General features: G+C 37.4%; 2 protein-coding genes across 3 annotated transcripts; both read right to left on the reverse strand.

Annotated features, from left to right (window-relative positions):
• Positions 1–887: 887 nt before the first annotated feature.
• LOC119783394 (homeobox protein HMX2-like) lies at positions 888–2,605 on the reverse strand. The gene is made up of 2 exons (XM_038284897.1): positions 2,294–2,605; positions 888–2,167 (listed from the first exon to the last, which is right to left on the reverse strand). Exons 1-2 carry the CDS (start codon positions 2,490–2,492, stop codon positions 1,647–1,649), a joined length of 720 nt encoding a protein of 239 aa, XP_038140825.1. The 5' UTR covers positions 2,493–2,605; the 3' UTR covers positions 888–1,646.
• A 4,452-nt stretch (positions 2,606–7,057) lies between these two features.
• Positions 7,058–11,932, reverse strand: LOC119783399 (homeobox protein HMX1-like). 2 transcript variants are annotated; one of them, XM_038284903.1, is made up of 3 exons: positions 11,405–11,932; positions 8,745–8,939; positions 7,058–8,585 (listed from the first exon to the last, which is right to left on the reverse strand). In XM_038284903.1, exons 1-3 carry the CDS (start codon positions 11,583–11,585, stop codon positions 8,155–8,157), a joined length of 807 nt encoding a protein of 268 aa, XP_038140831.1. In that variant the 5' UTR covers positions 11,586–11,932; the 3' UTR covers positions 7,058–8,154. The 2 variants fall into 2 exon arrangements, with proteins under 2 accessions (XP_038140831.1, XP_038140830.1); XM_038284902.1 differs by having other exon boundaries at positions 8,736–8,939.
• Between the last annotated feature and the right edge of the window lie 2,656 nt (positions 11,933–14,588).

The following is a 14,588-nucleotide window of genomic DNA, read 5'->3' on the forward strand; positions in this document are numbered from 1 at the left end:
AAAATCTGTGTAGAGGCACTGAGGTGAATCTGCTTAAACACACATTTCGCTCAATCCCTCGGTGTTTCTTTAGTGATGCATAACTCAGAGAAACAGTGATTAGGAGTTTGTTTTTCTGCACCCTTTTGTGCACACACGTATTGGCAACATAAACAAACTCACACTTAAACTCCATAAAATACCAGCTAATTGGAATATAAATGGCCTTAGACCACCTTAAGGACCACGCTCTTCATTTTTCTCTAGATAGCACAGATTTACTGCTGCAGCATAAAAATCTACACCCTGTAGACAACAAAAAGCATTAACATTAATGGAGTTATCATGAAAGGTGACACAGTTAGCTGTTTCTCTCCCCAAAAAGACATTAAATCAGAATATGTATTTATATCAGTTACTGGAAATTAAAAAGCTTAGTTAAAGATTCAGAATTTGGAGGACTAATTATAATAACATCATTTTATTTTTAGCACTTAGACACAGGTGGCTGAAGTTACTCAAAGCCAAATCTACCATAAAAAAGTGCTCCAACCTGTTGTTAGTAACTGACACAGTTTTTTATGCAAATAAATAATTTAATAAAATCACAGAATTTTTTTTTATTCTACATCTGTCTTGGTTAATATTCTAACTTTGTTAAACCCTTTTCACTTTTCTACCTTACTTTGAAAACTCCATATGAATCTCTAAATGTATACAAAAGTTAATGATTTTTGAAGATTATGTCAATTTTCCACAAAATTGCTTTTTTTAAGTATTCAATCAATAATTTAATGAAATAAAAAGCTTCTTAGAGCTTATTTCTAATAGACTTGTGACAGGTAAAGTTTGAACAAACTCAAAAATGCAGATCACAGTAAAAACGCATGCATAAGTATAAAGAAATATTTGTTATTTTTTATTTGCTTTACATTTTATTTGAAGTATTTACGGACTTCTCTTTCGGAACAGTAAAATAAACTGTCCTCTGTAACATATTTGGCTGCACAGATCTATATCAAAGTACCAGGCTTTCAGTAAATCAGAAAACCTTTAAAATGGCTGGAGTTTGCTTTTAGTAAAGTTTGCAGACAGCATTTTTAGATTATAAAAATTATATTTAAAAAAATCCTTCAACTTATTACCTAAAAACTACAAAAAAAAGCTTTAATAGTAATTTTTTTTATTTCCGTTCAGTGTCTGTATGGATTGCATATATTCCACTTTTAATTGCAAAACCTTTTGTTTTCATGATCAAAACTGCGTTCACAGTTTAATAGTCTTATTGAAGGTCAAGTGAGCATAAACCGTTGAAAAAAACTAAACAATAAGTCGTTATATAAATACAGAAGTTCAGAATCGCGCGCGCAAAAACGCACACAAGTACCGCGCAGTAAGAAAGCTGATTTCTCACTTGGTACATTCAATCAGAGAGACTTGATGCGATATAATCCTTGCTCTGATGATTTTAAACGCCATTCAATAATAATAATAATAAAAATAATAGTCATAATAATAATAATAATAAAAGTGGCACATGCATTTTTGAGATGTATGTTCAACAAAAATACCCAAAGCGGCCGCAAAAAATACAAAAAATAAAGTAATAGAATAATATGCTGATCGCAGATGATTGTCGCCCGTAGTGTCCAAGAAAAAAGAAAACATCAGTCTGTATCAAACAGGCCAAAATATTTGCCAGAGTTGGAGAAGTAGATGTAAGGCGCAGCGTTCGCAGTCGGATAAACGACGGGGAAAGGCATCGGTAACAAACATCCGCCCAGCAGGCTGCTGTCTTTGTAAAAACTCGCCAACTGCGTGTTTTTCCCCCCCTCAGTGAAATGCTCCGCGCCCAGCGGACTCTCTGTGTCCGTGGACAGCTGTCTCTTCAGCTTGTTGCGGCGGTTCTGGAACCAAATCTTTACTTGGGTCTCCGTGAGCTGCAGCGAGCTGGCGAGGCATGCCCTCTCTGAGCTGCTCAGGTAGCGCTTCATGTCGAAGGTGGCCTCCAGCTGGAAGATCTGCCTCTTGGAGAAGATGGTGCGGGTCTTCTTCTTGACCGTGGCTTTGGTGTCGGCGGCAGACGGCTGGTGCTCCGGACCGTGCGCAATGTGCGCACCCGGAGAGGATGGATCGGTGGGTGACGCGCTGGTCTTCCCCCGATCCGCTGAACGGGCTGCGGGATTATCTGTGGATAGAGGCGACACTGTTTTAAGCCTAACGCGCACTTTTGATTTCCCTTAGTCTATCGCATGTGCTCAAAATAAAAAATAAAACATTTTCTGTTTGTTAGAAGCATAAACACGTGAGTCACCTGTCTCATCGATGTGCTGCTTTCTCGGGACGTCCCACACTTCCTGACATCTCTGAAAATCATTTTTACACTCAGTGTCCTTTAAAACGTCCAAACGCGCACAGTCCTGCCGCTGCTTAAGGTTTAAGATGCTGTCGATGGTGAAAGTAAAACATGAGCTCCGACTCGGTCCGTCTTCTTTGCTCATATTCCCGGGCATCTCATGCGCTCCTGCTGGGTTCCACACTCACCGACCTCTCCGGACTCTCCGAGCCGCATCGCTCTCCTCCACAGCGGAGACTGGGGCGAACAGGAGCCGGGGATCCCGGAAGGCTGCGGGATCTGCAGCCTCTGATTGGTGGCTGCGTGGAAGCCGACGAGAGGCGGGATCAGCGTTCACGTCTGCTCGCCATATTGTAGCCTCCAACTTCTATTTCATTGATGCAAATTTATGCGCGCTTGATTTTTTTTCTCTCCAACAATGCAAACAAATTTCAGCTTTTTTTTCACTCAGAGCTCAGTGTTAGTGCAATAAAATGCACCATCAATATTCAAAGGTGTTCTGATTTTCTAAAGCCAAACTGAAGACATTATAAAGAATAGTTCAGTCTGTATAAATATAGAGATATAATATTCATTTTTTTCTTTGAATATTTCTTTAAGAACTTTATAGCCCTGAAATCTGAGCTACATTGCTTGAATAATTTTTTTATTTTGCATACAATCTCATTCATACCAAATGGATGCTCTATTACATCATCAAATGCTTGCATGCATGTTTCTTGACATATGTTACTAAACATGTACAAAGGTCTGCCACAAATGTAAGGAGAATGTGTGCCTCAGTAGGCCACTCTATATAGACTAATAATATTGCATTCAGATTGATAAATAGTCGCAATAAAGTAAATTTATTTAACAGATGACCTCTGCATTAAAGTTATCTCAGGAATCTCTCAAATTATATTAATTAATCCAAATCAGAGCAATCAATAATTTGGACTTTGCAGATCATGTTGGGAGATTTTCCTGAATACCTCCTTGGGTGTTCTCTGTTCTTTTTCTCTTTCTCCTCTGTTTCTGCTTTCCATAGTGACAATAGGAATTGTAAAGATCAGTGCTCCATTTTAAACTGCATTTATTAAGTAAACTGCCCCCAAACTCTAACTAAGTTGTTTATGCTGCCCTTGATGGCAAAAACTCTCATCAAATATCTTTTCAGGATGTCTAGTCCATTTTTATCAGCAAAATGTTAAAATCTAGATACAGTGGAAGCTTTTTAAGATTGTATGGCCAGTTATTGTTATGCCACAGCATCTAAACTGAATTACAGTTTTAATTTTGACAAGTCAAACTTATGTCACTCTAAAATTCTTTATTCTTTTGTTTTCCTTTTTTGGGACCTATAGTTTAGGTTTTGCCTCAAGTACTGATGGCTAAACATTCTTGTCAGGATTTTCCAGTAGAAAGTGGTTTAATCTATTTGGGCAAGTCATCCACATCATAAAGCAGCATAGCACCACTGTGAAGGATGCCATAATATATTTTTTTCTGAAATGTTTTGTTATATAAAAGTGTGAGCACCTTTGAAATGTTTTTTATTTTTATTTCAATCAACAGAATATCTTCATTTTCTTTCAACATCAACTTTTTGGTAGTAGGTTAGTTTTCTGGCAAATGTGCTAGTGCTGAAATTCAACTTGCTAGGTTATGTTACTTTTGGGGAACTTTTTTTAAAAAAAATTATCCTTTGGTACTCATCAATGAATGCCATTTCTTTCCATCCTCGTTCTTAGCGTGTAGTCTTAACACTAACCTTAACCAACTCAAGACAAACCTTCAGAGACATAACTATAATTTTAGATTCTTTTGTGGCCTCCTGGATGAGCTGTTGCTCTGTTCTTGGAGTCATTTTGCTAGGCGGGCAACCTTCCCAGATGCACATAAACTTTTTTTTCCAGATCTGTTTTGGAGTTTCTGCATATTGAGCAAATAAGTGTTGCTTTTTAGGATATTTAACCCCTCTGTGAGTACTCTACAGTTAGAGAGGCACAATGTATAATTTTTGGCCACTAGGGGCGCTAGACCTCTAACTGACCATATTTTGCTTCTACTAAACATGGAAAATACTAACATAGATATATAACTATACTAGCGGCAAAGTGTTAACTTAGTAGTCTTTGGAATGAATTCCCCCTGTCCCTGCGCTCTCTGGACTCGGTGGATATCTTTAAAAAGCAGCTAAAAACACACCTGTTTTCACTAGCCTTCCAAAGCACATAGCGTGTTGTTTTATTCCCTTATTTATTATAGCTTTTATTGCATTTTATCTGTTTTTACTTGTGTTGTTTTTATGTTATCATGTGAAGCACTTTGTGACTTTTTCTGTGAAAAGTGCAATACAAATAAAGTTTACTTACTTACTTACTTACTTACTTACTTACTTACTTACTTACTAGTCTAATAATAAAGTTGAGAAAAGAGAATCAGTTTTGCACTCGGCTTCTTCTTTAACGAACACACTCCTTTCCAAGATCGACTCTTGTTTTTTCTCATGCATGATTCCTTTCACGTTTACTTACCAAGATCGACTCTTTTAGCCTCCTCAGAAAGTTTAAACTTTTTCATTGCCTATGCCATGACCAGTAGTCGAGCCGGTGGAAAAATAGTAGATCAGAAGCGTCATCTCCATGACGATATAAGAGCCTGTGGCCATAAAGCTATATGTTCGACAGTACATCTTCTCCCAACTTATATAGGCGGTATTTCAAGAGGGGAGCCCCGCTTATAGCACTGATAGTGTAAAGTGTTGTATATTGGCCTGAGGAATCATTTAAAATGACTCATATGCGTCGACTCTTTGGGTCACATGGTCTGCCTTTAAACATTCCTATCTCAGCCCCTGACAAAGTCGGGTTTGAGTATATAAGATAAGTTTCTTTGTTGGTTAGGGGTACGACAAAGCAGCCGTGAAGCCAACTAAATTGGAAACCGACTGCCAACCCCTGCGGCTTCTCCTTTATAGCCCTATGAGAATAACCCTACCAGCCTATTTTCGATTGCATTTTAGAAGCTGTAGAATTTATTGTGGATTTTATACACACTACTTGTTACTCAGTTGTCGGTCCACACAAACACCTTTTTTTAATCTCCTGAGTTCAGTGTTTAATTCCTATTTCTCGCTTCCTTCTTTGGCTTTCGGCTTCAGGTGGGTTCATTTTTAAGCTTAAGCCTTTTCTGTGGGGATACCTTATTCAACTTCATGTTGATGTAATCTTAGTTCAATCTGTGCTCAGGCTTGCTGGTTGTGAATTAAAAAAAGGTTCACAACAATGTTCATCATTGTAAATCTACAATTTAACAAATGAGTAATACACTTTTCTCAGATTGAGCCTGGTTGATTTGAATAAGTTTAATCCTTCGATAAATGAAATCATCATTGGAAAAGTGCATTTAATGTCTTTGATATCAAAATGTGCAACATTATTTCCAGTGGTGACGTGCAACAAAAAACAACAAAATAATAGTTTGTGAATTGGAAAATACTTACAAAGGCTGTTGTCCATAGTGTCATGATAGTTCCAAGCAGTCGCTCCTGACTTGAAGACAGCCGTTCAATAACATGAATTTACCACAAAAGAACCCAAAGTTAGATTAAGATTTCTTGACTGTAAGCCACTGCAGTACAGTGAACCCTTTCATTTGGTCAGAAACCAGTTGGAAAAGATTGATGCTTTGTGAAACGACATATAATCCAGCTAGAAGTAACCCTTAGAGGATGTGTGATTGTTGTACGTCATACTTGGAGGGACATACTGTACATGCTTAAAGGCAGGGAGGCGAGATTTACCATTAGGCAATACTAGGCAGTTGCCTAGGGCCCCAGGTTCCTGGGGGCCCCATAAAACTCTGTTTATATGTATGTTTAATGCAACTATTCCTTATTTGTGCACATTAATTATGTTTTTTGATAAAAATCCTTTCGCTAAAATGCCATCAGAACGCAGCAAACCATTTGAAAACAAATGATGCGAAGAGCAGTGTTGCAAAGTTAGCGCTTCTTTCATAATATTTAGTGACTATTTAGACCCCTCTAGCACTTTCATTTAAAAAATGGCACCTAGTGCCAAATCTAGCAACTTTTTCTGCTACTCGAGACTTTGTAGACAACATATAAAAGCACCGAACTCTGCTCTCCAGAGCAAGTTGATTGGTAACCCGACTTCCTGCTCTACTTTATCTTATCTGCTGTTATTACTCATGCAGCTATTATTTAATCCTAATGAATAATGGAGAACAGATTAACAGATCATGGCCTGTCTACAGTGACAAGAAGGACTGTGTTATGGAAACACAGGAAGAAGCAATCAGCTAAGTGTGCTTAGTGCTTGGAAAAAATCTTTCATTCCATTTGAGACAGCATGAAAAGTCAGCTGAGTATAAAACATAGATAAGAAAACAACAAGAAAAGAGAGAAGAACAGAGGGACAAAACGTAGAACAAATAATGTATGTCTAATCTAGTAATATTTCTGTATCTGTATAATGGGTCTGTTTTGATGTGCCGTATTCTCAAATCAGAGGGCCCCCTGCCTGTCTTTGCCTAGGGACCCAAATTTCCTAAATCTGCCCCTGCTTAAAGGTATAGTGGAGGATGTTGTTTTTCTGGGTGGATCATCAAAATAGGTGGTACACCTAATTGTCAATCATGTTTACATAAGGCCGTCCTATGTGCTCGTCCCCTTTTTCACTTACCGGTGGTGAGTCTGACATTGTGGAAAAATCACAAATCTGCTTTTGGAAAGTAAGCTTGTATGAGCGATGCAGACGGCAACTTTTAAATAGAGCTGCACGAGGAGAAATGGGCTCGTACACGCTCTTGCAAGCATTTATTAGGCAGTCCCTCTCAGAAGTGGGTACAGGGTTGTTCATGTGCATTTTTTTTCTAAAGTGGAGAGGGCTGGTCTTTTGAAAAACTTTCCAAAATCCTAAACCATACCTTTAAGTGTTTTATAAAGAATTTATGTTCATTGTAGATTAATCACATTGAAGTCTGACCGGACTATGTATTTTATATTTCAGATTTTTAAAGATTCCAGATTTTCTTGATAAAGTAAGAACATGTCCCCTTAGTTTAGTTTGATTTTGCACAGAGCTCCACACAGCATGAAACCCAAGCAACAGTACATGGACATTCCAACCAGAACAGAAAATTAATTTTGGGTTATAAATAACATAAATATGTGGGGATTTTTTTCTTTTTGACCGGTGATAACCTATAACAAAATGGAGCCCATGGCTGAGAGCCATGTACTTCTCCCTGAAAGAAAATCAGCACTGTTAGCTTACATGTGAAAGACAGACAACATTCCAGTCCACTTAGAAAAGTCCACTGCTTAACATCTGGATGAGAACTGTGCTTTTGCAGTCTGTGTCATTGAGTTATTTGTTCATACTCCATAAACCATTTATTAATGTAACATTTTCTGGCACATTAGAAACTTTGTTTGCCAGCATTTTAAGGTCTGAGCTAAATAATTAACAAGCATTGCAGCTGAAAGTTGTACTGTTCCCAATTCAACAAAATTATTTCTGTTAAAAAGCCATAAAAGCAAAACGATAATCAAAAATAGAACTTTTGTGGCCACCTCTATCATGTGAAAAAATGAAATACACGATCTTCACTCATAGGTCTTAACCTTTGAAAAGACTTGATATATTAGCTGGGGAAAAAAAAACCTTGATGGGATTGTGTTGCCTTTATTAGAAAAAGATATCCAGAAGAAATTATAATCCCAGAGTTTCGTGAAAAAGTTCAGGGCATCTACCGGTATATTGGTTGGTTTGAATTTCTAGTGTTTTCTCTTTATTTCCAATCATACATCATACTAGTCCTGTCATCTGTTGTGACATGAACATCACTGGGTGGGTAAGGTGGTGTCCAGTCATTGGAAAGGTGATGGGATCTGAGAGCCCAATAATTGGTGATGACACCTGAGGTAGGCTGGTCAGAGTCACAGGCATGCCAATGTTCTGTCTGTACACCACAGGAACTCTGACGACCTTGTGGGAAGTGTACGGTGCGAGGGCGCCACTGGTTTCCATGTCGGTGGTGATCTGACGTTTCCATTTGTTCCTTCGGTTTTGAAACCAGATCTTGACCTGCGTCTCTGTGAGCTGCAGCGAGGCGGCCAGCCCAGCTCGCTCAGTGCTGCTTAGGTAACGTTGCAGGTCGAAGGTGGACTCCAGCTTGAAGACCTGAGTACGACTGAACACGGTGCGGGTCTTCTTCTTCCGCAGCATTTTCACCTCACCTGAGAGCAAAAAAAATATATATATTTTATTTATTTTTTATAAAAATTCCTTAAATGTGTATTTTTGCAGAGTAGCCAATATGAAAGTTGAAGACACAGTTTTTTTGTAAACAAAAAAGAGATTCACCTCCTTGGTGTTCTTTAACTTACCTATCTTACCTATATCATCTCCTCGGTTGCAGGAGGGATGCTTCGTTTTTTCCTTTCTGTCATTAGTGAGACTGCTGTCTCTCTTCCCTGATTCATCGCTCTCCTCGGCTGAGTCTGATGAAGCTTGGAAATCTCCTTGAACTGTTGGTCCATGGGCCCCCTGTTCATCTGAAATGCTGAGCCCATGAAGCTCTGCTACAAAACCTTCAACAACAGCAAAACAATCTCACATTATATGTGGACCTGAAAAAACTTTGGGTTCAAAAACACAGCAGATAAAGAGAATTATAAAGGGAAATTTGAAATGTTTTAAATATTAGCCATTCAATTTGCAAATTTTCAATAATGGATAAATTTGCACTGCAAATCTTACTTTTATTTGGGTAATAAATCCTACCAGAACTTACTGTTTACAACTTCAACTTTATTGATGTTGCAAGCAGTTGTATTCATTAGCAGTTGCTTTTCACAAGCAGCTGTTTTCTTTAGAGGTGTCCAGCACATGCGGCTGAGGAATTGTGGCTGAGAACTTTTTTGAACAGGAGCAAGTCCTGAAATTTGAATGTAACTTTAGCAAGTTTAGAAACAGCGCTAATGCTAAAGTCAAAGCTAGTTAGCAAGCTAAGCTTCTTAACCCTGAGGCAGTGGTTGCCAATAATTGGCACATCTTAAGCTAAACTCTCATGGAAAAATAAGTTTCATTTTCCAGCTTATAAAAGTAGATTAAAAAAATGAGGTCAACTTGAACTTGTCTAAAGTTTTTAACACTAATTCGTTTTTATTTATTTCTTTTAAGGGACAGAAAAAAAAACTAATAAAAAAAAAAATCATAACTAGTAAGATTGAATTTTAAAAAGTAAAAAAAAAAAAAAAAAAAAAACGCGTTATTTTAGTGCCTTGGTGGTTTAAACTAGTGTGTTGTCAAAAACTAAAAATAATTAATATTTTTGGTACCCAACTTCCCTGAATAAAAGCAGCTAATTGGAGTGTTGGTTTGTTTATCTGCAAAGAGAAATTACTGAAAACACTTAACACTTAAGGGTTGATGGGCCATTTCATTATCTTATTATAACACAAATGTTGTCTGAATTGGACAGTCTCCACTGTTTCCTTCTCCCTAGATATAATTATCTGCATTGTCACAGTGGAAAAAACCAATAGTAAGCTGTTTTATTCAGAACACTTAACCTTTATTATATGAAACAAACTCTTAACAGTAGCCATTGAAGCAGACTTTGTATATTCAGCAGATTTTGATACATTTAGAAAGGATGTGGATTTAATTCCAATTGACATGTGATGTAAGTGTATTTTTAAAAACTTGCTGAGTTAGACTTATTCAAACATTTTAAAAGTTTTTTTTCTAAGTTGAAGTGAAGCAAAATATGGAAACTGTGTGTGATGAAGGCTTAAAAGCTAAAAGGGGGACAATATTAGGCTTTTTAAATGTACTATAACAACGTGGTATTTATTTTCAGTGACAAAAAAAATATCCATGTGTGAAAAGTGATGTGGTAGAAAGTGACTCTAACATTACTGATGTCAGAAAACTAGCTTAACTTTAATTTTAATGTCAGGAAAGAAACTTTTCTCTTATGACAGTTTTTAATTAATATTTAATAACTTAATTAACAAGTTAATATTTTCATTCACTGTAATTTATCATTATTATAAGAAAGCCATTTAATTATTTACTATGCTTAACTTGAAATCTAATAAAAGAATAAAAACACTATAGATTTTTTTTATTTCCTGCTCAAATGAGCAAAACAACCCCAGTCTGTATCACCACAGCATGATAAATATGCTCAAATTATGTTTCTTTTTTACACTTGGTGTTGGTGTCTTACCTCTTAGGCTGACAGCTGGACCCCATTTCCCACCCCATCCCATTTAAAAAACAGCTGTCATCTGCCATTCACCCCTGGATACCACACTGATTGAATAAAACAGCTCTGAAGAGGATTAAGGATTAATTTTATTTTATTTTTTTAAGTTAACTGATTTTTACATTTTATTTCAGTTTAATATGGGAAAAAAGTCAGAATTCTGAGATTAAAGTCAGAATTTGGAGATTAAAGCCAGAATTCTCAGATTAAAGTAAGAATTCTGAGGAAAAAAAATCAGAATTCTGGGAAAAAAGTCAGGATTGTAGAAAAAAAAAAGTCAGAATTCTGAGATTAAAGTCAGAATTCTGAGATTAAAGTCAGAATTCTGAGATTAAAGTCAGGATTCTGAGATTAAAGTCAGAATTCTGAGATTAAAGTCAGGATTGTGGAAAAAAAAAAGTCAGAATTCTGGGATTAAAGTCAGGATTGTGAAAAAAAAAAGGTAAGAATTCTCAGATTAAGGTCAGGATTGTGGGGAAAAAAAAGTCTGAATTCTGAGATTAAAGTTAGAATTCTGAGATTCAGGATTCTGAGAAACAAGTCAACAACAAGTTTTTCCCATATTAAACTGAAATAAAATGTGAAAATCAGCTAACTTTTTTTAGTTTTTCAGTGGCCCTAATTCTCTTCCATAGAGTCCTTCCCCTCAAAATTAATGTAATTATGTTGATTTGAACTATGAAGCCTTTAAAAACGAATAAACCTGGAAAGAGCAACGAATGAAACGGATGATTTATGGCTGTTTCAATCTAGTGAAAAAGGTGAAAGAGGAGACCTAACCTCCAGCGTTTGGAAACAGTCCTGTTTCCAGCTCCTTGCCCACCAAACTGGGTGCAGCGCCGCTAACTCTGAAGCCGGGGTTCTCCACCCGCTTTCCTGCAGACAAATCCCCGCCGGAGGTCCCCAGCAGGTTGTCGATATAAAAAGACGGAACACATAGTTTGGATTTATCGTCCAACATCCCGACCTTTGCATGAACGGATAAGCTGGTTTTCGCTAAAAAAAGAAAAATCTCCTCGTATGGTAATAGGCTATCATAACATCCTTGCAGGGAGAGCCATCACTGTGGTTCTGTTTGGCTCCCGACGAGCTTCCAGAGGCGCAAAACTCGTGTGATGTGAGGACAGAAAAGCAACTAGGCATTAACTAGTCCAAGAGAGAGAGAGAGAGAGGAGAAGAAACTCCACAGTGTTTTCTCGCAGCTTATTTTGCATGCTGTGTCTTTAGGGATAGCAGAGAAAGTGAATTTGGATCAATTAGGAAGGCAAGGAGATACAGGAATATCCTCAGGTCTGGAGATGGAGAGCGCATCCTGAAGAATGGCACAGGTCCGCCTGTTGGTTGCATTTGTGCATGCACTATTTAGTTTATAGCACTGATAAAATAACTACTCGTCTAAGTTTTATTTACGACAAAATACATAGAAAATATCAGAAAAAAATGAAGCAGAAGGGTTTGTTGGCCTATTTTCCCCTTTTTGGTCATCTATGGTCGTTGGGTTTTTTATCTTATTAATATTATTATTATTGCTGTCAGACAGAAAAAACAAGCATGCCATATTGAAACAGAAGATCTAAAAAAAAGTGTTTTAATTAAAAAAAATCTACCTATCTCTGTCTGTCGGTCTGTTTGTAAATAAAGTTTTTAGTGTACACATTTTATTTTATTTTCAGCAGTGTATGAAAAACTAATGTATTGAAAATTTTGTTTGTTTGTGTTTTTTTTATTTAATTATGCTGTTTTTTATTGGATTGTTTTGAAGTAAGTTCATTTATTTAGTGGCAACTGCTTGTGTGTTTTATTTGTCCTCTACAGATGTGTGTGTGTGTGTTTGAATAAGAACAGAGGTATTAGAAGCTATGATGATAATAATCACAAATGTTACCTGTAAGTAATTATTGCACCTTTTTAACCACACAGCTATATATGTGATAAAAAAAAAAAAAAAAAAACTGTTTTTACATATAAAAAAACAAACTTTCAGCTCATGTTATGAAATATGAAGACTGGCATTTTGCATAGGACTAAAAATGTACAATGGAGATCTTCCTCTGACAAACTTAATGAACCAATCAGTGATGAGTTTCAAAGCCCAACAATAACCAAAGCTACCAGGTCAGGACGTTTGCCCTCCTGAGCTGACAGGCTGAGACAGAGGTATTTCACTGTGGTTAACCAATCCTTTCAGAGCCTCTAAACTGTTGATTATATGTGAAGAAATCATTGAGATTTTGAGCTATAATCCCATAGATGGACTTACTGTAAGTGTTTTGTTAAACTTATAAAGGTAGGGAATGTTTAGTCATCTAAGGAGAAGGGAAAAGTAGAGTAAAACTCCACTGTGTGCATGGAGATGTAATCGGATTTTAAACAGTAATGCTTACTTTCATCTGTGAGCAGCAGGGGGAAAAAATGCTCAAAAGCTCAGAACATTCCACGGGCTGCATGGTTTTGCTCTACGTGTTGATCAGCTGCTTTGAATCCAGCAGTCTGTGCTCACTTTTCATAGGAAATCTCACACAACCCAATGTTGGACATTAGTAAGGATAAGCAGATTGAGCAAACGCTGTAATTTTTTAATGAGACAACAACACACCGTGTTCCTCTTTAAAAACATAATCCCAGTTGTTCTCTACTGCGGCACTAAAGTGACTTTGTCAAAGCCTCTTTACAGTAATCGCCTGTGAAGCTAATAGTCTACAGAACGTTTGTAGTTTAACACCTCCATAGAGCTTTGAAAGTAAGTTATCCACACTGAATATTTTACATTGGTTGTCCAATTTTAGAACATAGAACTGCTAATAGTATTTGTGACTAATGTAAAGAACCACAATTATCAATAACCTAAAATAATTTTTCATAAACGACTACGGAACTGACCCTCGTTCATTATTTTTCAAAAGTCATATTTATCTGAAATGCTATTTCAACAATATGATCAATAGAGATATTTTTGCAATGATTTTTTGGGACTTTGAATTGGAGTGCAAAATTTATATTTGCAAATACTAACAATAACAAAATGAGTCTATGATCAAAAGGATGTTAAAACTCATTAAGACGGATTTAATTTGAGGACAAAGTTTGACTCGCCTCTGATTTAAATGCTGGTTAAAGTAAGTCCTACCCCTGTCAACCCTGAGGGCAAACCAAACAACAAGACTAAGAAAATTTCAGCATCTGACATTCCAGATAATGCTGTTTACATCAAAGGCCAGAATCTCTGTAGAGGGAAAACTCAGGTTAGTGACCACTTAAATCTGAAAGAGGGTGATTAGTGGGGCGTGAGTCACTAACCCGGTTTTAGAGTTCAGTCTGGGCCCAAAAGAAGCAGTGGAATTCAGCCGGATGGCTAATAGCACGCAGAGAATGCCGCCCAGAGAGTTCCAGGAGCTGGAGCCTGAAGAATGCAAAACCGGCTGACGAGTAGCTCCAATCAGACGAAGGAAGGCAGGAGTTTCCAGAAGGTGAAGCCCAAGCCGGTGTCGAAGAGGTTAACAGGAGTCCACACCAGAAGATCGGAGATCCCAAGAGGTACTGAGGGAAAATCCAGGTCGAAGTCAGGAGGCAGATCCAGGTTCAGTCCACAGGCAGAAACCAGCAGGAGTCCGAAGACATGTCAGGAAAACAAATCCGAAACAGGAATTGGGAGGCTCGTAGGTCCGAGGGCAGAGCTGCTCAGGATCAGGCAATCAGAACAACAACAGGTATGCTAACGGACTCTCACTGAAGGCTCAAGAATAATCTGGCACTGATGACTGGGAGCAACCAGTTTAAATAGAAGCTGGAACAGCTGAATATGATGAGTGGTAATGGAAAAATGATCAGAGCAAAGCAGGAGAATGAAATGAGCAATCAAGCCAGTCATCAGCACCAAGATCATGACCGTTTTTAATGTTTGCTCACTCTGCCTTGCAAAAGTTTTAATTAGAGAAAATCTCCTGTCCTCAAGCCTCTTCAGCTC

This window comes from Cyprinodon tularosa, unplaced genomic scaffold, assembly GCF_016077235.1.
Source record: "Cyprinodon tularosa strain WSP-4 unplaced genomic scaffold, ASM1607723v1 ctg204, whole genome shotgun sequence".
Taxonomy (NCBI): domain Eukaryota; kingdom Metazoa; phylum Chordata; class Actinopteri; order Cyprinodontiformes; family Cyprinodontidae; genus Cyprinodon; species Cyprinodon tularosa.

What these genes read in the sequence shown, in the direction of transcription:
- LOC119783399 (XM_038284902.1), bottom strand. Translation starts at nt 11,585, where the DNA reads ATGTTGGACGATAAATCCAAACTATGTGTTCCGTCTTTTTATATCGAC. An exon ending in ACTGTTTCCAAACGCTGGAG is followed by an intron (nt 8,940 to 11,404) that starts GTTAGGTCTCCT and finishes CTGTTGTTGAAG; the next exon opens with GTTTTGTAGCAGAGCTTCAT. An exon ending in AGATGATATAGGTAAGATAG is followed by an intron (nt 8,586 to 8,735) that starts GTAAGTTAAAGA and finishes TTTTGCTCTCAG; the next exon opens with GTGAGGTGAAAATGCTGCGG.
- LOC119783394 (XM_038284897.1), bottom strand. Translation starts at nt 2,492, where the DNA reads ATGCCCGGGAATATGAGCAAAGAAGACGGACCGAGTCGGAGCTCATGT. An exon ending in GCAGCACATCGATGAGACAG is followed by an intron (nt 2,168 to 2,293) that starts GTGACTCACGTG and finishes CTCTATCCACAG; the next exon opens with ATAATCCCGCAGCCCGTTCA.